At 38.8% G+C, this 27376-nt stretch overlaps 1 protein-coding gene across 4 annotated transcripts in view; it reads left to right on the plus strand.

The window, feature by feature from the left end:
- The window catches only part of LOC120369952 (core histone macro-H2A.1), a 73449-nt gene that overhangs the window by 26993 nt on the left and 19080 nt on the right, over positions 1 to 27376 (plus strand). For 2 of the 4 annotated variants that reach the window (XM_039483811.1, XM_039483813.1), the window contains exons 3-5: positions 13593 to 13699; positions 15656 to 15853; positions 18373 to 18483. In XM_039483811.1, the coding sequence (XP_039339745.1) occupies positions 13593 to 13699; positions 15656 to 15853; positions 18373 to 18483 (416 nt within the window). The remainder of the gene's footprint in view (positions 1 to 13592; positions 13700 to 15655; positions 15854 to 18372; positions 18484 to 27376) is intronic. The other 2 variants (XM_039483812.1, XM_039483814.1) reach the window with 1 other exon arrangement.

Here is a 27376-nt window from a genome sequence, read left to right on the forward strand (position 1 = left end):
TAGTTTGGACTGTTAAGTAAAATAATGAAAACAAAACGGTTTCATGTACTAAACCTTCATAGTACACAATGGAAAATGCTAGTAAACAAAGCTATAGTTCAAAATATAAACTTAAATCAAAATCTGGTTTGGGATGGGTATCTTTTTGGAACAGTGTATGGGACAAAACATGTGGTTTGCTGTCTTCTGATTTCAATCACTGTGATTTATTTCCTCCTTTCATAAATATTAGCTTTGGTTAATATTTACCTCCTTGAGTCTATAAATCTTGATATTGACATCAGCAAAAGTTGATATTTTAGTGGTAATATCACATATATTACTTACCTTCCTCCCCCCCAATAAAACTGCAGCACAAAATTAAAACTGGTATATTTTGCTATACATTCTTTTTTTCTGTTCTAAAAACCTTGCCTGATCTTGGGAAAAGGGTATCTCTTACTACTGAGAGAAATCAAAAACCATCTCTTCATGCAGTTTGTGGTGCCTCTTCATCTCTCCCCATTTGGGACTAACATCATCCCAGGACAGAGGAGTGGGAAGGAGGAGGACATCCATTGTTGTGAACTATGTAAACGTTTCCCTTATTCTACACCTCCTGCCTTTGGAGGGCAGTGCTCAGGGCTAAGCCACATGCAGGCTTTGACTTGTGACTGAGAGGACAAACTCTTTTTCTGAATCTCATTTAGTCTACACGTATGGGGATATGCAAAGGTGTGTACACACTTCAGCTAATGGCTAGACAGCTCCTCTTCGCAAGTTAAATTTGACATTAGAATGACAGTTTATGCAAATGCAACTTCTTTTAAGTCAGCATGTCACTTTTCCAAATGAATTTGCTCTGAATGAGTCAATATTTAAACTCTGTCCAGGCAACATATTTTAATTTTTGATCTTGAACTCCACATTAGGCTGCTAGAGAGAAGTGTGATCTGAACACAAGACTAGAACGTCCGAGTTTTAATCCCTCTTATGGCACACATTGAATGGAGACGTTACAATAACCCCAGCTTCTCCACCTTTTAAAATAGGGGTAATACTCACAAAAGTCTTGTTAGTATTAATTGTTAATGTTGACAAAGTATTTTGAAGAAGTCAAGTGCAATAAAAGTATTTCTGAATCAACAAAATCCAAAACCTGTTAGAGAAGCAAACGTATTTAATCCTTGTATGTGGAAGAGTTGCCTGTACTTTTGTGCAGATGAAGTTCTTCGCTGGCCCACATTGTGAAGGTTCCCAAACCTGTTGCTGCATCTCCTCCACTTTCTTGAAGGTCTGTGATAACGAAAACTTTTTAATGGCAGATGGATTTGATCTGCAAAGTTGGAATCTGGTTGTGAATTTACCCAAAAGTTGAGAGTGCCTTGTTCAATGGTTGGGGATCCAGATCATCCTAACGATGAGAGGCCCTAACTTTGAGGTTCAGGTCAGAATGTAGGTTCAATTCCTGAATCCTCCATCAAAATTTGAGATGTTCAAACTTGGGCTTTTGGTGACATCATAGAGAAAGAGGACAGTTGCACAGTTTGTATCTGGATTTCTAGCCAAACTTTCTCAAAGTTTTCAGACCCAGGATTCTGGTCTTGGAAAAAGTTCTTCTAATCATTTTCATTCTCCATCAATGTTGTCCAAGCCCCTTTGAGCTTCAGTGACCCTGGGCTTTACTCCCTCCACACTAAGAGCTGTCTAGTCCCCTGAGTTCAGTCAGAAGACTCCAGTCTCTGGGCCTGTCAGTCCAGCACTTGCTTACCATGAGCACCAACTTCATTTAGAAGAAAAGAAATCAAGGTGATTTATTATTTTGGGTGTTCTTCTGGTGGTACAATGTGGAAGTTTGCAACTTAACTCAAATGGAGAGAGAGACCAATTGTGGCAGTGATGGCTTAAATATGCTACATCGTCACCACTGCACTGATTGTATGAGATGAGCAGGACAAAACAATGCTGTTAAACACATAAACATTCACTTTCAGAATAACATACAAAGATGTACTGAGTGCAAAAATTTGTGTTTACTATGGCCTCCAAGAAGAGTATCTTTTGATACAGAAAAGATTTGGGGCGTGGAAAGGATGATGGTATGCAATCACTTTTTTATTATTAAAAATCAAAACATTCTCAATCATTAGATCTAGTTTCTTTTTAATCTTAGAGGCAGTGGCTAACTGAAGTGAAACAGATACTATGGTGTGGAGAATGGTATGAAACTCAGAGAGCAAAGCAGTAAAAATATTATTAGACTTGGCTAGATAAATCTTGACTTTATAGCTGTAAGAACTCTGTTAGGACAGTGAAGTCTTGAGGGTTGACTTGTGACCTTACTATGCACCAGTGCCTTGCTATGCCTAGCATGCTTACACGTTATCTCAGCACACAGATACGCACACCCTCCGTACACACACACATTCCATGCATCCTCTCTTTCTGCTCAGACACAGAATATGGAAACTCTCCCTTTTACATAAGTTGAGCCAAAAACCAGACATTCGGTATGAGGTCATCTGCTTTTCTTTCATTACTAATGCCACTGGCATTCGCTGTTTCCCTAAACGTAGGGCTTCAGTGGGTGATTGGCATCTACCACCGTGTGTGTGTGTTGTAAATGCAGGTTTATTACATATGCCTGCAAAGGTCAAAGGCTAAACCAAGACCAAGTCTTAAGACATTAGTAGTCTTCTGTACTCTGAACCAGCTAGGCCAAAACATACTGCTGTACGATCAAGTAACGTCTGGCAGCAGTTAGGTTAATCATGTTTGAATACATTTTTTTAAACATATGTAAATTGTTAAGAGTAAGTGTAAACTACTAGGAAGAGGAAACACCACTGCAAAAAAAAATTTTTTTTTTAGTTTGAGTTAAATAGGAATATGCCAAGTTAAGGGAAAGGAACTGTTCTGTAGGCAGGATCTGAACATTGCACATCAATTTGCATTTAAGCTTGAATTCACTGTCAGAGTGCCCTAAAAACTGAACTACGTGTACCTTTTTAAGTGATTAACCTGGAACTTTAAAAAGCCCGACAGTTGAGTGATATTGATGCTTACAAAGAATAGCTTAAGAGTAGAGAAAGGAGAAAAGAGCTGAACAGAAGTTTGAGTCAGATCAGAACGGTTTAAGTGGAAGTGGCTTTTGTGGCCTCAGCTTGTATTTTATGTAAACATCAGTCTGTTATCTGCCTCACAAAACTTACAATAACTTGACAGAGTTAACAGTTTTTGCTCAACAGGGCCCAGTTTTGATATAGCCCAGATGCCAGTGCATGAAGGTTTTTTATCACATTCCTAAGACTATGATTGCCTTGTTGAGGGTTGAGGTTAGTGGGTGAACACCACGGCTTGCACAGAGTAAAAAAAAAAAAAAAAAATCCCTTTAATAGATTTTCACTACATCAAATTTCTCTGACTTTGAGTCAAGGCTGAGAATTGTTTTATAGGAATGTGGGGTAGGAGTGGGAGGGAGAGTTATTAAATGATTCTACCATCATTAAGACTAGAGGTTCCATGGGGGATTGAATGGAATATGTAGGGGAAAGAATTCAGGAAACTCTTAACAATCATACTTGATTGGGGTTGATTGGGGTAAAACCTTCTGGAACCATGTAAAACAAATCTGAACTCAGTAAAATGCTGATGGAAGGATTAATTTACAGAAATACAATAAACAGATTCCTTGTCATGTACTTGGCTTTGTAGCAAAGACATGTTTTCTCAATGGGATTACACCAACATTCACTTTTCTTTGATTTCTCAGTGTTGTTTTTAATTTTCCTTTGGTTAGAAGAGAGGCTTCAAACAATTTTCAAAAGGCTCTGACTTCTTTTCGTTGGAAGTCCTTTATTCAAAAATTGGCTTTGTCTCAACATGTCACCTGTTAGCTGTTACAAGCTGAATTTGCAAAGCTATGATTTCATCTCCCTGAAGAGAAGGTGGACAAAAGGCTTCCATACAGCAGAAATCATTTAAAACTAAACAAAGGGGAAAATCGTTCATCTGTCCAAAGAACTTGGAGAACAGGGCTGTCAGCCATATTCGTATTCGGAAAGCAAGGCTAGAACTCTGAAAGCCCGCCAAATGGAAAGGCTTTGTCATTTAGACCAGAAAAGACTTTAAAAGACTCACATTCAATAAGGAGAAATAATATTTTTTGTTGAAGATGAAAAATATAGAAACCACCCACTATCCAGAGGGAGGAGAATGGAATTGAATGTGTTTTCATCCAGGTCAAATGTTGCTACTGTGCATGCTTCATTTAGGACTTCAGTGACGTGTTTTATTTGAACCTCAGAAAGTTCAGTGCTTGTTCCTAAATTCTTTAGACCACGCCAGAACAGTGAAACACCATAGTGAAGAAAAGTTTATAAGGCACACAGCTGGTTTGTGGAACACACAAATGAAACTATTTCAAGAGAGAATTTTGTGAAATGCCCAAGAGGTGAGCAATGTTGAGTTTAGACAAGTCTTCAGACGCTCATCCCAACCCTCTAGGATGAAAATTCACTCTGAAAAATCACCCTAGAACACGCTTTCTGTGAAGATTTCTAATACAACTTGGTTGTGGTTCAATAGGAAATGCTGAGAGAGCAGCTTTTCCTGTGGTCTTGTCTCTGACTTATGTGCAGAGGTGCACAACCCCTTTTGTTTTCTCTTAAAACTTTTTTTTTAACTGAACTTTTAAAAACCTCAATAGCCCAAAAAATTAGTTCAGATTTTAGGAACAGGTTCAGACCAGTTTTTGTTACCCAAATCCGTTTGCCCAGTTCTGAATTTTGCAAGGGAATTTTTTTCAGTTGATACAGATAGTCATGGACACAGCATCTTAGCTGGATTGTATTTAAGAGAAATCTTTGTAACATGCAAGCCTCCACTTTCTTCCATTTAGTTTAAAAATCTTAATGGACAAAATATAAACGTAAATCAAACAAACCAACATGCTCACATTACCACTTCTCTCCAAAGGCACTCCACTCTTTTGCTTCATAACCAACCGTTAAAAACAGAGCCACATGACATGCAAACTGGTGTCTTGCATTACACTTTTCTTCCCTAACAATACACCTATCTCAGCCTTTCTTTTACTGGAACAACGTTGTTTTTAAATCTGCGACTACAATAACACGTATTTTTTTAAAAAACGGGATGGGAAGCTGCTAGACCAGGTGTTCTCAACCTTTTTCTTTCGGAGACTCTCCCTCTCTCCCCCCCCCCGTTTCCCACAACATGCTATAAAAATTCCACAACCCACAATTTTTTGTGCATATCCAGTAGATTAAAAGCCAGGGCTGGCGTTAGGGGCTAGCAAGCAGGGCAGTTGCCCAGGGCCTCCTGCCACATAGGATCCCACAAAGCTAATTTGCTCAGGCTTCAGCTTCGGTCCCGGGTGGTGAGACTTGGGCTTCAGCTTTCTGTCCTGTGCTCCAGAGAGTCTAATGCTGGCCCCTCTCTGGTTTATTTTGGCAGATCACTGAAACCTGCTTGCAGCCCTCCAAGGGTCCCCAGACCTCGGGTTGAAAACCGCTGTTCTAGAGATCTATTTTTTAACCCTTATGTTGATTAGCTCTCAATTTTCAGAGGGACTCAATGAGAAAGCTCTCCTATGTATGCGTACGGGTTACAGAATCAGTCCCTTAAATGTTAAACACCTTCTGATACTTGTGTGTTCCTTACTGAAACTTTTTTTTCCAAAATAAATATTTTGATGTGCGATTCTTTTAGAAGGTCTATCTCAGATGTACAGCATCCTATGGCCCTTTACATAAGGGTTGCTATAGTAACTATCCATCTGGAAACAAAATGCTTGAGTACCGTAAATAAATGACTAGAATAAAGGTGTTGCACATCTAGCGAAAGCCTCAATCCTGTTTATTTACCCTCACTTTTGAAAATTGCTTTAAAATTTTGTTGTTCTTGCAGTTGGATGAATGTCTGTTTCCATGCCTTGCCTATTCAGAGATTGGGGCCCTCTTTGATTTCTCTAGGTTGATATGCTGCCTTTTAAGGGAGTCCCACCTCTCTGACGTTATTCTTGTACCAGCCATTAGCAGGTCTGGAAACTGTGCAGTATGATCACTACCTATTAATCAACACACAGTAAATGACTGCCTTGATTGCACTGAAATCTGGGGATGCAGAACATATTTGGTCCTTTGTCCCATTGAAATCTATGGGGAAAAGAAGGAACTTGTTGAAAATGTTAGACTCCTTTCTAGCCTTCCCCATAAATTCTGCCTGTGGCACTGTTCAGAATGACTGTGTGTGTGTGTGTGTGTGTGTGTGTGTGTGTGTGTGTGTTTTTAATGGATATATGCTAGTGGGTAGCTTACTGGGCTGAACATCGGGTTGGAAAGATCTAGACTCCTTGTAATACGAGGTGTGAAACTGAACCAGCAGGGTCGACTCAGCTTTTAAGTCTTGTGAGGTACATAACTTGAATTTCCTGCCTTTTGTGTGTGGATCTTTCAGAAAAGCCTTAAAAATTGAGGTCATGCCTCCTTTGCATGGACACTAAGTGCGAGATGTTCAAAAAGAGAAGCCCATGTCAATTGCATGCTTAGATTTGCACATGCATTTACCATGCACCATAGACATGTGCAACACATCTTGAAGAACAACAGTTACAGAAGGTTAGTAACCATTTTTTGTATGTGCAAATGGCCAGGTAGGCATCTAAAAATACTCATTTGTATGCACAAATACCCAATTTGTGTGTGTAATCATAGCTGTGCAATATTTTTACATCTTTGTTTTAAAAGTGTGTTGCTAAACATCTAGTGGCACTTTCTGAAAGAGCAGGGCTTTGCCCCAGCGTGTCTGTTGGGAAATGTCCTACTTTGGTTGTTAATCTCCTAGTCCCAAGGTAGCAGCAATTCAAGCAGGGCTGTATGTAGTCTGAAGTGCCGTGGGTACACCTTAGGGAGTTACGCATGTATGCGCCTATGTAATTTCACACATAAAACGTCTGACTATGCATTGTCACATAATATTACATAATATTCCTTAGCAGACAAAGACTATGAAAAATGTTGGATCACACTGAGAGTCAAGGGAGCATTGACCGATTTTTGCCAGAAAATGCCATGGCAAAGATCCCATATTGCACATATACCCGCAAAAGAGAGAGTAAAAGATTTTCCTGGACAGGTATTGGAAGATGGAAGAAAAGTCTTTTGCAAAACATGCAGTGTTGTTCTGGACCCTCAGAGGAAATCAACAGTTCAAACCAACTCATCCAATCACAGAAGCATTTAAACAGAAAAGCTGCATTGCATGGAGAATCTCAAAAAATGCAGCATACGCTTTCAACATGTTTCAACATAACCACAGTAGTGCAACATGAGCGCTTAGGTGTTGTCCGTGACTGTATCTTAACATGAGCTGCAGCAAACATACTGTTATCTAAAGCAAACCATCATTTCATATTCCAGTTTCTAAACACTTGAGTGAAGAATAGTAGTGCAATTCCAGGATGTTACCAGCTTCAAGAGGCAAATCTTACAGATGTCTACAACACTCAGAGAAATAAACTTAAGGACAAAGTGAAGGATAACTGCGTGTCAGTTATTTTCAATTAAATGACTGATGATGAGGGCTGTTATGTACTTAACATTTTACTCGCACCAATGGTGTAAGCCAGTACTGGGAAGGGGTCTTCCTATCTTGCTGACATGCACTTCTTGCAGAAAACAAATCACAGCACTGTGTCTCAAGCAGTCATTCAAAACTGTGCAAAGTTACAAAATTGTGTTTGACACGGATATGCCGCATACATGAAGAAAGCTTACAAAATAGTACTGTCTGGACTGTTTCCCGGTAGCATCCATGTAACATGCTTTGCTCACATAATCAGTCTGGTTGGGGGAAAGCTTTTTGTAAGCCATTTGAGGATGTCAGTGCACTGGTAAAAGCTTTCTCACAAATGTTCTATGTGGCAGGGGACAGGAAAATGAGGTACTTAAATTACCTCAGGCAGAAAGTTCCCAGTATAACAATGGCACCAGACCCAGTAGCAACTAGATGGAACAGCTGGTTTACTACTATTAAGTACCATGAAAAACACTTTCAATATTAGCACAGCTTTGTTAAAGAAGCAACGGAGATGTATGACAAGTTGGCACCATATTCATTGCGGGAACTTGAAAGAGTGCTGTCAGATGAAACCCAATGTTTAAGGCTGAAGATTATGTTTTATCAATGAAATGTGCGAGCGAATCATTGACCTAATGGCTATATTTGAAAGCCAGAGACTGTGCACTCTCTTTGCTTTTCAGAAAATGGACAAACTGCTGTTTTTCCTTGAGAGAGACACTCAGTTTTTGGAGGAAACCATTCAAAAGTTTCTCAGGGCTGAAGATGTTAACAAAAACAACTAATCAAAGTAGCTAGTTTGTGCACCTGTTTTATTCGTCTGTTGACAATTCAGCTGAAAAGCTGAAGAATTACATCAGTGATAATTAAAAGCTCATGCTGCAAAACGTCTGTTAGTCTATAAGGTGCCACAGGATTCTTTGCTGCTTTTACAGATCCAGACTAACACGGCTACCCCTCTGATACTTGGCATCAGTGATACCGAGAGTGGGCAACCCTCAATTAAGTTACTAAAATGCATAAGGATTTTCATCCCCAGAAGAGTTCCTGTAATATTTCATGTGAAGAAGGATTACACCTCAATTCCTGGCTTCAGTGACATTTCAGCAGAGGAGTTTGCTTTATGTACCGGGAAGGTGGCACCCAACACGATCCAGAGAACTCTGAAGTCACAGGAAACTGACATTGCCATGTTTTCGTCATCAACAGCTGACCGTCTTCCGAATTTGAAAACATTAGCTTTCAGATACATAAATGCTATAACAAACACAGCTGATGCTGAGTACAGCAACTCACTGTATAATCTTGTCCTCTCCTGTTGCAGATGTTCTTTTTCAGAAGACAAACTGAAAGAGCTGGTGTTCCTTCATTTCAGTCTTGGAGTTAAAAAGATTTTATGTTATGTTAAAAAATCCATTGGTTTAGTCTTATTAATGCTTTATTTTATTTTATTTTTACTTACTGTGCTAATATTTTGGTAAGCAGTGTGACAGCAGAACCCAATATAACTGCACAATAATTTTGTTACAGTGCACAGTACTTGAGGTACCGCAAGGACTCAAAGCATTCTCTTGTTTTAATTGTTTTTTTGTATTGCACTTGGACTTTGAAAAGATGTGAGCATTTAAAGTACTGCAGAAAAAGGGTCGTTTTGCTGAAAATTATTTAAAACAAAAAACAAAACAAAAAAAACCTAACCTCAATTTAACAAGTCCTTATTTAACAACTTTATTTAGCTTTAAAAATCACACCTTCTTCTGGGTCACTTTTTTTTTTTTTTGTTCAAAGAATGATAAAGCACTACAGTAGATTCCGTCATAGTGGAATAAATCTCTTTAATTACTCAAATTTTGTAACTGACAAAAGTGCACTATCCCCAGGTTACTATGTGAGATGGGCCTGACCTAAAAGTTTAGATGTAAACTGGATAGTTAACTCCCACCAGATGCAAACTGGATAGTTAACTCCCACCAGAGTTCAGAGATTTGTATAATTTTCCTATGGAGAGAAGACCAGATTTTCATTTCACTTAAAATCGTGGAACATGTTGAAATCTTGCAACTTACAGTTGGTGTAAAACTGATGTTGGAGGAGAATGACTCTGGCCAAATTATTAGGGTCCAATAATAACTTTTTGACTTATTGACCCCTAAGGTTTGGAGGAAGTGTTGATCTGGAGGGTTGATTTGGATCTGGCTTCAGTTACTATCTTTACTAGATGGGTTCTGTTGCCTGTGCTGGTTACATTTATAATATTGATAATGCTCAGATTCAATGCAGGAGGGGAGGCCAGAGAGGGCATCAGTGCTTGAGAAGGGACATGTGCTTGCAGCTTACTTTTGCTGTGCTGTGAGTCATTTCAGTGCACTTGCAGCTTGTTGGATTCTTGTTGGAGTGATGGCAGAGGAGTAGGGAGAAGCAAAAACAAGAGACACCCCCCCCCACCCCATGGCCCTCTGCTCCAAAGCAAAGCTTTCTACTTGCCTTCTGTGCCTGAAAAGGAAGTGGGTTACCTCAACTTCCCTAAAGGACCATTAGAAAACTGTAATTTCAAAATGAGTTTCCTGTCCAAGGAAGAGAGCTTAGCACTTACAAGAACAGTTCTCCACTGTAGGAGGCAGACATTTTAGTTTTATGAGGAACAAATAAAACATTCCTCCATGCTTTACAGGCATAACACTTTCTTAGGCTCTTTCGTTACAAAATGACCTGTCTACATAGTTATGCTGATAAGATGCAGAGAATAACATGACACAAGTGTTAGCAGTGGCTGATGTCGTAAAGAGATTGGGGGAGGGGGGGCAAACAAAAAGTAACACACTGTGTTACAGCCAATTCCCCCCTTACCTTTCAGTCAGTACTAAACCCTCACACATAAGGATCACGGTGCCTGGATTGAGGTGTTTCAGTTCTTTATTACAGTGGTGCAGTCCTACCAAAATCAGTGGGGATGCACTAGGTGTTACTTAGAGCAGAATCCGTCCCTTGGAATTTAACACATTTCCAATATCACAATAGATGTTTGTATTCTGTATTGATGCAGCTAAGCATTGTGTGTCTGAACTTTGGCTCATGGTGAGTGAATGACGAGGATTATGCAGGCTTTAGTCTGCTCTATGAAGGTTTGGGAGGTGCCTTACCCTACTAGTTCTGATTTTTTTTTTTTACCTGATTTGTTGTTTGTATGAAATACGTTAATTCATATTGAAAGACCAAGGACATGAATGTTCTTTCTCTGTGCCACACTCAAGTCATCTACCCTTTAAGAACATGAGGATATTGAAAGCTTGCTGAAGTCCTTGATGAAACTGAACTGTAATACAGGCAGAAGCAGCTATGAGTTTTCCAATAGGTGTCATAACTGGCTTTTTATGGGAGTCATGATTAAAAGTAGCTAGGGAGTCATATTAAAATCAGTATAATATAAAGTCATGGGCTGTGGCTGTCTAGCACTGCTTTCTCAAGATTTATAGTGTTGGAGGAAAGTGATCTGATGTGAGCTTTGATATATTTTTTAAATCATCTTTTATTCATTTCCAGGATACTGTCTTTATTCCCTTCCACTTGTCCATTAAAGCAAGTTTATGCTTCAGCTTTCATTGTGTATTCAGTTCATTTGTTAGCAGGATGGAATGATTTCAGTCACCTGTTTTAATTTTGTTTTGCATTTGTACGTTTTAGTAATTTTCCTAAAGAAAGGTTGATTCTTATTAGTTGGCGACCATAAAAACTTGTTGTTTGCAACTAAATGTAGCCTTTATACTAAATTTGGTGCTTCTTTTTGCTAACCAGGAGGGTACACTATATTTATATACATTTGTTTAAGCAAATGTATATCTTAACTTACCTTTATTCAGAATCTTAATTTTTACATTTCTTATTACGTTAGAAAATAACGAATGATGCATTATTTATTTACCAGGTGATGACTGATTTTTTTTTTTTTTACTTGTGAATTGTGTCCAGTTCTGTGGATGGAAATTCAAATTAAATTAAAATACACAAAAACAGCATTTTAATTTTTTTATTAAATAAATCTCCCTTAAAATGCTGTATACATGAGAAAAAATTATCAACGTTTATGAAAAAATGTGTTTTTAAACTAACTGAATTATTAAACAAAGGAAATATCTGTACTTCATGAATTGAACTAGTTATTTCAGGTCACCATGTTCTTCAAGATTTTAGAGCTAGTAGGTGTCATTCTCTTACACGTATTTTTTATTTATAGCTTGGAAAGGGAAAACAACTTTCCTGCTTTTTCAACTCCCACTTGATTTCTTAAATTTGAATGAACTAGTCATTTAATCGAGCTAGGTGAATAAACTAAAATGAAGAAAATATTCTTTCTATACTGCAGAAAAGGCTATTGCTGTCAAAAACAGGTTTAGCACTTCAACAAACACTGGTTCCAGGTGCTTAGCTAGTGACTTCCACCAGTTCAGTGGTTTGACTTTACTTAAATAATTGATTTTTATCCACCTTGGTGGTTCAACGAAAGAGTCAGATTTCAGTAACCCTGATGCTCAGTATTCTTTGATATAATTGTGTGTGGTAGACTGAAAAAAGACATTTTCCTTTAATTTCTCCTCTTCAAATATTACCACTCACAGGTTTGCAAAACCAATGATCCAAAAGCAGTAGACAGTGTCTTTCATCTCCCTCTGTACAGACAATCTAAAAGTGAGAGATAGCAATGGTATTTGAATGCGGAGCCAGATAAACATGAGCATGTTGTTGTAACTTCTGTATTTGTGCCCCATACTCTCTATTTTAATTACTGCTGGTTCCCTCAGATTTTTTGCCTGAGGCTTTTTGAGCCGAAAATAGATAAGTTAGTGGATAAAGCACTGGCCTTTCATGTTGTAGACAGTTACACGGAAACAAGTTAATCCCCCCTAATTCCAATCAAGAAACCATCATCATACATGCAGTAGCTAAGTACAATTTGACATGATTGGAAATCTCTTCTAAAGAGATAATCTACTAGGAGTGAACAAACTTGACATGTCAATTACTTCCCCTCTTGGAGGGAAACCTTTCCTTGAAGAGCCAAAAATCACTGAGTCACTGCCATAGCAAAGAGATTTTGCATTTTTGCCTGCCTGCCTATAACCTAACTTAAATGTCTGCCTGCCTGCCTAATGGCACTACAAATGAGAAACACAGAATAAACATCCTCATTCAAGTACGAAAAAAATGTAGGAGGAACAAAAGCCATCACCCAGGCTGGTGCTGAGTGCAGCAAAAAGTTCTAGTTTTACGTGCACACAGTACTTTGAAGTCTGGCAATAACAAAATCCTAGAAAATGTACAAAAAGTTAGTTCCAGGAACTCAACAAACAGTCAAGAATCAAGGTTTCTGATTTAGGAGGACATGAAACATAACTATAGTTTAAATAGTAGGACTTCAAACAGGCATTTAATCTTCACTGGCATAAATATAAAAGGAGACAGTGAGAACTGTTGTGCTCAATCTTTCATGAGACTGTATTTTAGCACAGTTTAAAACAAATTGGGCCTGTTCTCTCTTACATTGGTGCAAATTAGGAAAAACTCCATTGGATTCAGTGGAGTTACACTAGTGTAAAATTAAGAAAAGATCTGAATCCAGCCCTTTGAGTTGCACTAATCTCAAATGTACAGTGTGCATTGCTACATCTTCACAGATCTATAAGTGCACAAATGGATTTTGTGAAACTTCCAGGGCTATGCCTCCGCTCCAAGATTAGAGTCCATCCTCTACCATTTATATTGTATTCCCTGACCAAGTGAGGCAAATAGTTCTCAAAAAGTACTACATAGTGCTTTAATGTTTGTTTATATGCAGTGTTGTTGTAGCCATGTTTGTCCCAGGATATTAGTGAGACAAGATGGGTCAGATAATATCTTTTATTGGACCAACTTATTTGTTTGACTGTTGAGAATTGACATCTTATAGCCCTGTTCACCAAACATCCACTGAGTTTTAACTATCATATTTTAATTAAGAAGGGTTTATTTCCCCCCAGCGGAAATTCTTGAATTGGCTGGAAATGCAGCGAGGGACAACAAGAAGGGTCGAGTCACTCCTAGACACATCCTGTTGGCTGTAGCAAATGATGAAGAATTAAATCAGGTAAGAAAAGTCTCCATCATGTGAGGGCCAGGATTTCCTTTAGGGTTTCTTCCATTATCCTTCCGTATTACTGAATTGTAATTCAAAACCTCTGCTTCTTGAGCAGGCCACTGGAAAGCAGTTCATTCTTTCACTATGTAACTAGTTAAAGTACGCCGCTTAATTACATTTCAAGGAATAAAATGTGCAATGCAAAGGAGATACAACACAACAGTTGCCTCCTCTGAGACACCCAGGGAAAGCCTCCTAGGAAACTGAGTCAGTCAGTTCCTTTGAGTTAATATTCCTGTATGTATTCTGGTTATGTAGGTCTGTCTTTTTTGTCCTAAAACTTTCTTAACCCATTGGGGCCAGACTTCAGGAGTAAGAGGGCTGGATTTTTTGAGAGAGTCAAATAAATTCAGACATAACTAGTATTTATTATTTATCATTTATTTGCATTGGAATACATCACCCAGAGGCACTAACCGGGATCACAATCCATTGTGTTAAGTCCTGTACAAATGCATAATAAGAAAAACTCCCTGCTGCAGTCTAGTGTTCCACTGGCTGAAAAAACAATCTACTCCAGCCATCCTCCCTAGAAATCCCATAATACTACCCTGTTCATCATTCCTTTTGTGGGTCAGGGGCCATACCTTATAGATCCTGAGCTGCAATCAAGGAGTACTCCGCGCAGATCAAGATGGGGAATGCCACAGGGGCTTTAAGTCACTTCTTGCACCCTCTCTAATTCAGGAGAAATCTTGATGCTGGTCTGGTCCAGGGCACTCATTGGAGAGCGGAGTTAAGGTTGTGTTTAGAAATATGCAACTGGATATATTTCCCATGTACTTTTAGTTAATAGCATGCATGGACTCTGAGTGTATTTGAATATTTATCTACCTCCGTGGTTCTCAAACTGTGGGTCAGGACCCCAAAGTGGGTTATGACCCATTTTAATGGGCCCCCTAGGGCCAGCAGTAGACTTGCTGGAACCTGGGGCTGAAACCCAAGCTCCACCCCCACCCAGGGAGGCAGGGCTTGGGTTGCAGCCCCCACCCCCACCCCCCAGGTCATGTAGTAACTTTGTCAGAAGCGGGTCACGGTGCAATGAAGTTTGAGAACCCCGATCTGCCTTTTCTTAACTGTTCTATTTCCATGTTTTTTAAGACTTAGATTCTTTATAACTGTAACGTTTCTGGATATACACCTCTACCCTAATATAATGCGACCCGATATAACACGAATTCGGCTATAATGCAGTAAAGCAGTACTCCGGGGGGGAAAAGGGGGGCTGCGCACTCCGGCGGATCAAAGCAAGTTCGATATAACGTGGTTTCATCTGTAATGCTGTATGTTTTTTTTTGGCTCCCAAGGACAATGTTGTATCGGGGTAGAGGTGTATATACGTTATATACATACATGTGTTATAAATGCATATATACACATTACCTTTCATGTGAAGTTTCTTGTCTGTTAATTTCTTTAGTTTTTAAAGATTCAGGGAAATGCAAGTTTAAGAGCTCCATATGCACGCCTCTCCCTCTTCCCCTCCCCTCGCACTCCCCGCAATGTGAAGCTTAGAGTGCTCCCTTTCGAACACATGCTGCCCTGCAAAGCTCCTGAGTCCACAGATCTGACTTCCCTATTTTCTCTCTAATCTATAGCTGAATAATTTAGTCTTTGTTGCACACATTTGACAGCATAGATGAAAAATTAATCGTGTGTGAGCACAAAAGACATCCGGGATGCATAGCAACATGCAAGAATCTGTGCATTTTCTGACTAAATTGTTCAGTATAAATTCATGTTGTGTGGAAAGTGTTTCTTTACTTCAGAGATATTTATTGAGATATATAAATACATAACTAGGAATAGACCACACAGAATACAGTGCATAGTAATAAACACTGCTTGCTCTTTATCACTGTGGAAATGCTGGATTTAATTAATTGCTACTTTATTTGCATTTAGCTATTGAAAGGTGTCACCATAGCCAGTGGTGGTGTATTACCAAATATTCACCCAGAGCTGCTTGCAAAGAAGCGGGGGTCTAAAGGAAAACTGGAAGCCATCATCACTCCACCCCCAGCTAAGAAGGCAAAGTCCCCATCACAGAAGAAAACTGTATCAAAGAAAGCAGGAGGCAAGAAAGGATCAAGGAAGTCCAAGGTAGAGTAATCTGTATATATCAAACCCAAAACGTGTAATGCAGGAGCTGCTAAAAACTGGAGAATCAGAGAGACTAGATGTGTGTATATATACAGTATAGACCTATATAGTAAATATCTTTTAGGCTATTTCCCAATCAGGGTGCGATCAGGGGTAGCAGTTTCAATAGTAACATAAACAATTACCAAAGGTCAAATAACAGCCCTCACCCCAGAGTGTCTCAAAGCATGAATGTCAGTCAAACTGGCACATCTGCTGTGTATAGGCCTGAGGAGGTGGAGATTGTAGCTGTGGCATGGCAGGATTGTGGCTAGCACATTAACGAACTAAATGAATCCAAAAATCTCATATAGGAGCTATAGTGGCAGCTGTGCAGTGGATGCACAGGTGTCTGTGCTCTGCCACTGGATGAGAGGGGCAATTTAAATTTACTTGGATTTAGCATGGGGTATAGTATTTGGCACTCAGAGTATTTGGATAATTCTATCAAAACTAAAATCACATTAGAACAATATCATTTTTCCTTCAGTTGCAAATATAAAGAAAAAGTATAACATTTCAGTTTGCTGATTTTATTAGGTATCTTATCAATAACATTGCAAAGGCAAGCATTTTTTTTAAAAAGTAGATTTAATAAGGTTGTTCTCATTTAATAAATTTGCTGAAATTCAGAGATGGGTTTTGTTATTGCTTTGAAGTGGAGATAGATCTCTTTCTGCATGGAGAAGTCGTGATATTTAGCTTGCCTAAATACAGATTCTTCAGCAGAAGCAGTGCCATAAAAAAATTTTATTCCACATTTTTAGGTTGCTGTAATGAAACTCTTCTGAATTTTGAGCTGGAGACTTCTTTAATTCCTAAAGACTAAATGTACTTCATTCAAAATTTGAAGAAGAAAAAAGAGTGTGTGGGTGGGGGCCATCCAGATCATGATAAATTTCTTGTACTAAAATAGGGAAATTCATTTTTGAACTTTTTTACTAGAGTTTCCTTTTTTAAAGGTTAGGAATTTCTTTCTAATTCATATGCATACATGCAAGGTTTAGTGTGTGGGAAAAAATTGTGGAAAATTACACATGAAAAATTCTAGATGCACAAACGTTCAGAGGCATTTAATGTGCTGCATTTGAAAATGTTGCCTTCTGTGTTCAACAAAGACAATATCTTTGTCTTGAACACTCTGTTCTGAGGTCCTAATTATTTTCCTGATTTTACAATTACTTTTTGAACTCTTGAATTTTCTCTCTCCTTGTAGAACACCTAGTAGTTGGCAGAGTGCAGAGCTTCTAATAACCATGCACTAATAATTTCCTTAAATCTGGATTTTGTTTTCTTACTTGATTACAAAAGCAGGAAGTCTGTTGTGGGGTTCTGTTTTTCTTCCACACAATAAACTTCATTGTCTGCTTACTATACTAATATTTGGCTAATAATAAACTCCAGGAGAATTGAAGTAGGAGCCATGAAAATCTAATTTTCAAAACATTTGTATAATGTTTGGTTATGGTTACATTTCCTAGAAACACAAATATACTCCTGCATCTTCACCACCTTACTTGTTTACTCGCACACTATGTTAACTATACTTTTGGGGGGAGTATAACACAACAGTAGCTTTGCTTTAATGTCCCAAGTAGAGGTTTGGTTCACAGACGTGTTGTTGAGGCAATACATATTTATGCTGAATGACATTATTTATTTATTTATTTATTTATTTATTTTTATTTATTTTGAATTAAAATATTCCTACCTCTCAGTTTGGCAGCAGTTGAGCTAGTTGCTACAGCAGTTGTTTCACTGCCATGATTGACATCCCTTCAAAATGATACAGTTCTAATTTATATCCAACAATTTGATGCAGGCCAAACCTGTGTTGTTCTAGTTAAATAATCCAGTTAAATGGATGGAATAAACCCTGTAATTTTACTGGGTAATGGAAGATGACTTGGGCCAGGTTTGAAAAACATAATTTTTCAGCCAGTGCCCACAACACCTCTAGTCAGGCATACAGCATAATGGAATACATTATTGATGTTATTTACGGTAACAGCCAAATTTTCAAATAGGTACCTAAAAACACAGCTGTGAAATTTCCAAGTGACCACTTTCATGCACAGATACAGGATTTCGTCTGTGAAGAAGGTTCTTAGGAATGCCAAGAATGTCCACTTGCAAATAGGCGCACATTGCCCTTCTGCATTTTGAGAAAATTGTTAAAAATATTTTCGGAAATTTTAGAAGGCTAGTGAATTCTCTCTAATTTGTGTGGTTTCGTAGGCAAGAGGGGACCTCGGTGGACATGCAAACACTGAGGTCATTTCTCCTCTGGATGCATATGTATAGCTGCCTTTAACATTAATCAGTCACATATGTGACTAAAGGACAGACTCCAATACCATTGTTTGTATTAGTTGTTTATAGCATAATAAATATAGATGTGTGTATTGCATGTCATATTATCAGTATTAGTGAACCATATTTCTCACCTCTGGTTAACTAATTAATTATATTTTTGCAAGAAGAAGCAGGGAGAAGTCAGCAAATCAGCAAGTGCTGACAGTACAACAGAAGGAACTCCTGCAGATGGATTCACAGTCTTGTCCACCAAAAGTCTTTTCCTTGGCCAGAAGGTATGTCTATGCATTTTATAAGCCAATACCTATCTTGAAGTTTTGCTTAAGAGATACACCCAAAAAAGGCCTGTGCTTGATTAGCAGTCACCCAGTCTTGTAGTTCATCTGCACATGCAGTACAGAGCGGATTTGGATAAGCATTTTTAACAAAGAAATCCCCTGAAACCATTTTTGAATTTTTTTTTTAATAAATGGGTCTTCATGTGCATAATTAACCAAACATTCTGATGCAGTGAAATTTTGCTTGCTATGAAACTTTCCACATTTTTTTATTAGATGGCATAATTATTACAGCTAAGCTTCTCCCAATGATGACATTTTGCTAAGGACAAAAGGGCAGCCTGCTTTATTGCCAATATAAATGATTTACAGGCTTCTATCAAAACCTATTTAAAATATTTATTTCTAATAGTTTTTGTAAACAAAAAAAAAATCTAATACCCTACAATAACGAATGAGGCTTTTGCAAAAAGCTATTTATCAACAATTTTATTTACCCTGTGAGCATACTTTGAGAGTTGGGCATGTCAGGGTTTTAATGCTAAAATAGCACTTTAAAAAGACATTGTTAATTCAAGAAATGAACCTGGTCTCTTTTCTTGAAATCAGTCTTTAACTTATGTGATATACTATTTTGCAGTAAGACTCCATCTGTCTTTTATCATTCAGTGACTAAATCATTGTATTGTAAATTGTAAGTGACGAACCATTTTTGTCCCATCATGGAATGTCTCCTTTAACTCATTTTAATTTCATATCGAGACTGTATTCCATTTATTGTTGCACAGCTTGTCTGCTAAGTTCATTATGCATGCAAGTAAGTTTATTTTATTTTCTGCAAATGGTTTCTGTATTTTACATGCAGTTTACACTTGTGGTCAGATTGTCATTTGAAGGGGAGAGATTGGCTGCTTCCCCTGGAATCTTCTTGAAAATATTCAAATTTTAAGACCTTTTGATTAGTTAAAATCCAAAGTTTATAAACTAAATAGTCTCTCTACAGAGCAACCAAGTTAAGGCTCTTGGAATTGATTTGGAATTCTTTTGTTCAAAATAGGAATTAATGTCATGGTATCACAGACCTGACCCTGATGACAACATAGCCAGTGGAATTTTGCTATCCATTTCAATGAGAGAACGCTCTTCGGGGCAGGCACTGGTTTTGTTTGCAGCAATCACAATGGGGTCTGGATCAATGACTGGGTCACTAAGTGATAACAATAATACAAATAATTAATAATAAGCAACTCTGGGCCCCAGTGCTCCTGTGATATGAATCACAGATATAATGGGTTTACCTTGCAGAGTTAACCTTCCTTTGTCCCCTTAACGGTGAGGGATTTCTAACCTTATGCTGGTGAAAGAGTGCAACCTAGCAATGCAATAGAACTCTAGACAACTGGTTCCTTATTCACGTGGAACACAGCTCCCTGAGCGGTGTACTGCCATTCGGTCTCCATGCAGCCATGCTCCTTTCTCCCTCTGAGCAGCTTTAACTCCTCAACAGAACTGCTCACTGCTATGTCTTTGATTCCCCTGCTCAGTGCTACTGGTTTTAGCTCCTCTCTGCCCATGCAAGTGAAAGAGAGCATCTGTTTCACTTTGTGTGCAAATCTAAGTGACATAAAAAAAATCATGCCTATGTATGGGAAGCACAAATCATGTATGAAGGAGCTGTTTCCCAGTGGCTGTATTTGATGGGGCAAATCATGGCTCACGTTGACATTAGTGGGAGTTTGCTTGTCTCATATTTGTAACAGGGAAAAAAATGCAAATATGATGCAAATTACACCTCCTATGAAGAAAAACCCAGGTAAAATGTGCACTTCTGCTCATGTAGAGAGAATACATGCTGATATACATCACCCAGCTATTAAAGGCCATATTCTGCTTTTGCCCCATATTAGGAACTGTTATTAAAGGCAGTGAGTGCTCAGTGCAGAAATCAAGGTTATAAAATTATTGTTAATGAATCTAAGAATTCCCTAAATCCTACTCTCCATCTTTATTAGGTTAAAAATAGAGGGCATTCTTACCTTACGTGAAGTGACAAATAATAAATCTGTTACCGTGGTAATTTTTTTCCTAGAAAAAACATTTAGGGGACTAATTTGATTTTTCATGGATTCCTTTTAAGCCTGAAAACATGGAAAGCTTAAAAGGCAAAGATCTCACTGCAGTGTAGTATATAAAGTGATATCTTTGAATGCATGCATTTAATAAAAACACAGGATAAAATAGTTTGTTTGTTTTGTCAGCTCATTGTTTAGGAATATTTTCAGAAGCATTCCCCAGAAATTATTTTTCAGCAGCTCAGCGTGCCTCAGCGTATTTTCCTAATGATCCAACATAGTGTATTTTTTTCTATATTGAGAAAAAAACAAGGGCAGAACATTGAGCCTGATCTGTGGTTGCTGAGTACCTCAGGTGAAGTCCTGAGCACCCTCAACACTCATAGATGCAGTGGGAGTGAACAGCCCTTTTCACCTACTAGGTTATAGGCCCATTCCACAGAGGCTCTGTTGAATAAGAAAGGCTCATGGGTGTTACAGTATGTCTGTTGCTAAGATACTTACTGTACTAAAGAAGGCAAGCAGGTTAACAGACTGGTAGCTAATTGTTATTGTTAATGATGTTTGTCTTGACCCATTGAAATTTCAAACAAGTCCTTTCATTATTCTGAACATTTTACAGATTACTTATAAATAGTGCATTATCTTGGAATCAATTAAATGCTTCTAAGTCATTTCTACATGCAACTGCTGTTTTAAAAAGACAATCTTGATTAAAATATTTATCTAAAGCATTAAGTCAGAAACTGTGTTTCCAGAAAGAATCTGAAGTTTTGTTGTTGTGGGGAGGGAGGAGTGTTTGTTTTTTTAAATAAGAGTCTAATGATACTAAATTTTCTAGGTCTTCCTGGCACAGCAGAAATTTATTTTAAATGACTAATGCAGCCCAACAATGTGATGAGCGCTGTAATTCTTAGAAATTCCCACTGTACAGTATTTTCAGAGTGTGGGGGAGGGAGAAAGAGTCATGGAAAGTTACTGGGAAGGCGAGAGAGAACCTGGTTTTGCTTTCTTCAGCACTACCTTGCTCTTTCAGAATTGTGGGATTTTGTGCAAAAGGTAAATTACTCATAGCTCTCAGAATACAGTTACCCTCATACTTAGAGGAGACAATGGGATCAGGGGGCTAGTAAAGGGGACTGAGAGTTATGATTCCTGGGTTCTAATTCTGACTGTGCCATACTGTAAATCATTTAATCTTTTGGTATGTGTTTCCCCATCTGTAAAATGGAGATGCATACATACATTCCTCACAGGGATGATAGCAGGCTTAATGCACTAATGCTTATAAGCATTTTGTGATGGAGACCATTCTTCCTTAAATATTGATTGATTTTAGTTTATTTCAAGCAACCTTCCATTGCTCTGGGTGCTCTTACAAAAATTTGAATATAAACATTCAGAACACCAAACAGATTACTGTTACGGCCTCTTAGATATTACTTTTATTCACTGTAATAACAACAAGCACTACAAATAATAAATAAGAATATAACAGATCCAAAAGATAACTACTCTTCCCTAAAACCTATAATCAATAACCTTCAAATGACCCTTCTCCTCCCTGAATGCCTCTATAAGCATGTTCACTAGATCTGCAAATCGGGGCTGTGGCAGACTTAAGGGGAAGCAAGGAAGTAAAATCATATACTTACTACCATGTCATCCATGATGCCTTAATGGGAAAAATCCTTTTTTCTGGCTCTTCATTTGGAGGAAGGAAAGGGTTTACTAGCAAGAACTGGGCTCTGTCACTGCAATATCCCCCACAGATTTAATTACTGAGAACATTGTAGCACACACAGCAGGCTTGGGTACAGTCCATTTCTAAAATGTATTGTTGATTTTAAACAAAATCTTTAAGCAGACATATTAAGCTTCATTTAAATTTAGAGGATTTCAGAAATTGTGTTGCTGTCATTTTCCATAAGGGAAACCCCCCTTCATTTATTAAAACATGTTGAAATCTATTTATTCATGTTATACAAACCTTAAGATAATATTCTAGTTGATTTTAAAATTACTGTGGTGTTCTACAAAAGATGCCTTTGTGGCAACCCAGAATTATTAAAATATTGTATCAGTTAACTAGAGGTGTCCACACTTGTTTTTCTGGAATTGTTGACCAGTTGCTGGATTGGAAAACTTTAGTGGTAAGCATCTGGGTCTGGCTTTTCAAAGAGGGTTCAGCTAGGCCTGAAATAGGCATTCCAGTTTTGTGTGTGCAAATTAAATTAATAGGTAATTACTCAGTCCTTACTCAGGCAAAACAGCAAAGAATTCAAAGGAGTTTTGCCTGAAGTAAGGACTACAAGTGTTGGCCAAATAATAATAATTAGCACTTCTGTAGCACTTAACATTTTCTAAGTACGCTTTTACTAATTCATCTAATTAAATGTTAACTAATTAGAGGCCTACCCAGTGTTGTACGTGCAAGTGCAATTTGTGTCTCTTTTTAACAATGTGACCCTTTAGGGATCAGTTCTCTTCTCTTGCCTGATATACAAACTTGTATTATATGATGCATGCTCACATATTGGACAGTAAAATCGAGCCATTAGTCATCAGGATTTAATTCTCATTGAAAGCTTTTGATTTATATTGTAAATATGTGACAGATACCTAACACTTCACAATAAGTGTCTAATTGCTGCACAGTAAAAAGGCAGCATAAGACTGGATGATGGGTCTTTTGTAGGTGGCTTTTTTTATAGTTAAATTGGGACATACATTAATAACTAACATAAATGCATGAATATCAAGGGGACCCCAAAACTGAAAAGCCAAAACGGTCTGGAGTTAATAAAAGTGAGGGGAAAACTCACAGAAATCTGGGAACTAGGGAACAAAAAGAGTTAACTTTAAAATGAAACAAACAAATATGTCCAGGCCTCTATTACAATTTAAATCCCGTATGGTCAGCTTTTTATTTCAGTGTACACAAAGTTTTTTTCAGTTTTGATTTGATTTAAAGAGAAAAAACAGCAGTTGCTTGTAGTCATACTCAAGACTCAAACTGGATTATGTGAAAAGTCAGTAACTAGATGTGTGAAATATTACTGGGTTCAAATTCTATTTGAAAGTCACTTTCCCACATTTCATTACGAAGTCAAAAATGGGCCCATATTTGCACAGATGTTCAAGTATGCTAATTTTTGGAACTAAAATGGGCCCATTTTTTGAGTGAAAATTGCTTACAGGTTAAAATCATGCAAACAATTATGCATTGGCAAGTTTTTTAAAAACAGTATTTCTATGTCTGTGTGCATAATCACATGAAATGAAACGGTGACAATTTTTGTTGGAAACTCCACAGCAAAAATTATAAATTTTGCACATCTCTAGGAATGACATGTTGACTTTACTGGCATCTAGGTCATACATTACATGAAACCAGTTGTCCAGTATATCGACACGTTTATATTCCTGCTCAGTAAATTAACACACACACAGGAAGGAGATGTGCACTTAAAATTAAGTAACATGGATTAAAATACAACAGACCAAATTCAGCAATCGGTGGAAGTAATCTCTGGGTCTCAATATACTTGATTACACTGAAATGTTATACTTCATAGGTCAGATCCAAAGCCCATTAAATTCAAAAGGAATCTTTCCATTGACTTCAGTGGGCTTTAGATCAGGGTTTATGTAAGTGAAAGAGAACTTTGTCTTTAGTTTTCTTTATCTATAAATATTTGATAGAAATTTAGCATTAGCTCAAATACATACTTGGGTGGCCTTCTGTACTGCGTAGTCAGACACTGAAAAAGTCACTTTAGGTGCATGGATAGCACCATGCTAATCACATCTATAGGCATAATTATAATGTGTATATATCTGCTTATTCTCACTGTTGTGCTCTACAAAAGGGATTAGGGAGATTACAAGTATAAACATTATTGAATCATCATATTTTTAAAACATTTGAGTTAGTTTGGTGCTTATGATATTAAAGACTTTAGAACACTGGCTACAACAAGGGCACAGTGTAGCTAAGCACAAATTCTACACACAGTTTTGTCAAAGTGCTGTCTTCACTAGACTCTTGCTGTCCCAGTGGTGGGTACGTCATGAGCAGAGTCTGACATTCCATATTCAGTTGTCCCAGACTACAGAGTAATTTGTGATATGTATTAGAGACTCCCAAACTTGCGCTCAGTAATGAACAAACTGCACTAATAGTGTGTCACTGAGCACATTTTTACAAATATGTTCTTACTGGTATGGTATTGTAACTTTAATTCTTCTTCGAGTAATATACCTAGGGTGCTCTACTTCAGGTGCACATGTGCCTCTCGTGCCCTTGATTGGAGATTTTCCATTAGCAATGTCCTTTTGGCCTGTGCATGCACTCTATACTACCTCGTGCTGCACACCGAGGGTTTGTAGAGTTGTGCTGGCAAACCACCCTCAGTCTCTCCTCTACTGCCTCAGCCTGAGACAAACCTGTAGCATGTCTGCCTTTGATAATCTTAGCATATTCTACAGTTGTTGTTTTAGTTAGTTCAGTGTTTCTAGTTAGTGTTAGTATAGAATTAGTTAGATAGTAGTGAGGGGTTTGGGTTTTTTCACCCTTTTTTCCAGAAAGCCTTTTTGGCCTGGCTGGGTATGCCTGGCTCACCAGGTTTCAAATGCTGCCTCTCCTGGTCAGCGACAGCCACTTGACGTGTATCCATTTGCTTCAGAGAGTCCCATATCGCCCAAAAGGGTAACTTTCACCAACCTCTCATATTTAGCATGGAAGAATCAGGAGACAAAATGGAGGATGGAACACTCCCTTCAGCCTGCTTCTGAGTCATGTCAGAAGACACCTCCCTCCACCCCTGATACATCTGTGTCCGGACAGATCCAGCACTCCTTCAACCTCAGCCCAGTCTCCCGTCAGAGGGGGAAGACAGCAGAGGACTCAGGGAATGCTCCAAAGAAGAGGAGCTCTGTCTCCCACCAGAAGGAGTCAGCTGCCAAAAGCCCCTCCCCCCCGCCCCCGGGGGAACATTGAGGAGAATGAAGGAGACATTCAGTCAGTCTCCTCATTATCAGTGCAGGGTTCTCCTCAATCTCCATGCAAGAACCCATACTTTGACAAGGATCCTCAACCACAACAGGAATGGTAAGATCAGCCCTGAGTGTAATCCCCTCTTCTAGATGCCCCCCACCCCCAATGGCCTTACTGGGATCTTTGGGCAGCATATTGGCAATAGCTTGCCAAACCTCCAGCTTCATTGCACTGAGAGGCTGGGGTCTCCTGTACCATTCTCACAACACAAGGAGACTTTTGAAGAATAGGAGTCTAGGGTAGATATGGAGGCCACCCCTCAACTCCTGTTTCATCCTTGTCTCTGGAAAAGTCAATCATGCCTCCACTACCATTGACGGTCAATGATTTTCATCAGTTCAGGACCTTTTGAAAAGGGTGTCTGACACCCTTCAGATACCTCTTGAGGAGGTTAAAGACTCACAACACAGACTCTTGGACATTCTGCAGTCAGCAACACCCAGCCAAGTTGCATTACCTGGTAATGGAGTGCTCCTCCATCCAGTGAAGACTATGTGGCAAACTCTGTCACCATCCCTCCAACTTGCAAATAGGTAGATAAGAAATATTATGTCCCTCCCAGGGACTCAGAATCTTTGTTTTCCAACCCTTCACCTATTTCCCTGGTAGTGGATGTTGTACATTAGCGGGGCAAACTGCATTACTGTACATTACGTACAATAAGGACCAGAAGAGATTAGATCTCTTTTGGCTGAAAGGCCTACTCATCCGCGACCCTCCAGTTTCAGATCTCAAACTATCAGGTGATCATGGCCAAGTATGACTTCATGAATTACAAGAAGTTTGCTGCCTTTATTGAACATCTTACATATGAGCATAGGGAACACTTTCAGGCCATCATCACGAAGGGTCAGTTATCAGCCAGAACCTCTCTCCAAGGGTCCTTAGATGCCGCAGACACTGCAGCCAGATCCATCTCCACAGGGTTCAGGGTGTCATGGCTCCAGCTGTTGAGGTTCCCGAGAGAGGATCAGAATACTGTCGAGGACCTCCCGTTTGATGGTCAGAAATGCTTCTTGGGGATTACAGATGAGTCCCGACACACACTGAAGGACCCCAGGGCCATGTTGATGTCTTTGGATATATAAACAGCTAAGAACAAGAGGAGATTTTGCAGGTCTCTAACTGCTCAGAGATCGCGCCTGGCCCAGTTGTCTGGATTTCACTGGACCGCCAAACCCACTAGAAAGAGATAAAGATTCCAGAGGAAGAGAGCTCCTCACCCTCCTTCACTGAGTACCCAGTCATCACAACAATTTTGACAGGTCGGTCAATGGTTTGATTTCTCACCTCTAGCTGGCAAGCTGCAAATTTCACTGACCTTCCCACTTTTGGAGACTGCCTTTCCCACTTGTAACAGACTTGTCATCATATTACAACAGCCAAATGGGCCCTGAAGGTTATAAAATTGGGCTACACCGTCCGCTTTATGTCCCTCCCACCCTGCCACACCCCTTCCCCGTCCCTCTTCAATGACCCCTCTAATGAGACTATACTGAGTCAAGAAGTGCATTCTCTCCTTCATTTAGGAGCGATAGTGCCTGTCCCATCCCCTCACAGGAGGAAAAGGTTTTATTTGAAGTATTTTCTCATGCCCAAGGATGAAGGGTGGAGACCAATCTTAGATCTAAGATGACTGAGCAAATTAGTGAAGTCTCAGAAGTTCAGGATGATGACTCCGGCAGCTATAATTCCTTCTCTAGAGGCAGGAGATTGGTTTTCAGCCCTCTACATACAGGACATCTATTTCCATACAGTG

This window comes from Mauremys reevesii, linkage group 8 (assembly GCF_016161935.1).
Source record: "Mauremys reevesii isolate NIE-2019 linkage group 8, ASM1616193v1, whole genome shotgun sequence".
Lineage (NCBI taxonomy): Eukaryota > Metazoa > Chordata > Testudines > Geoemydidae > Mauremys > Mauremys reevesii.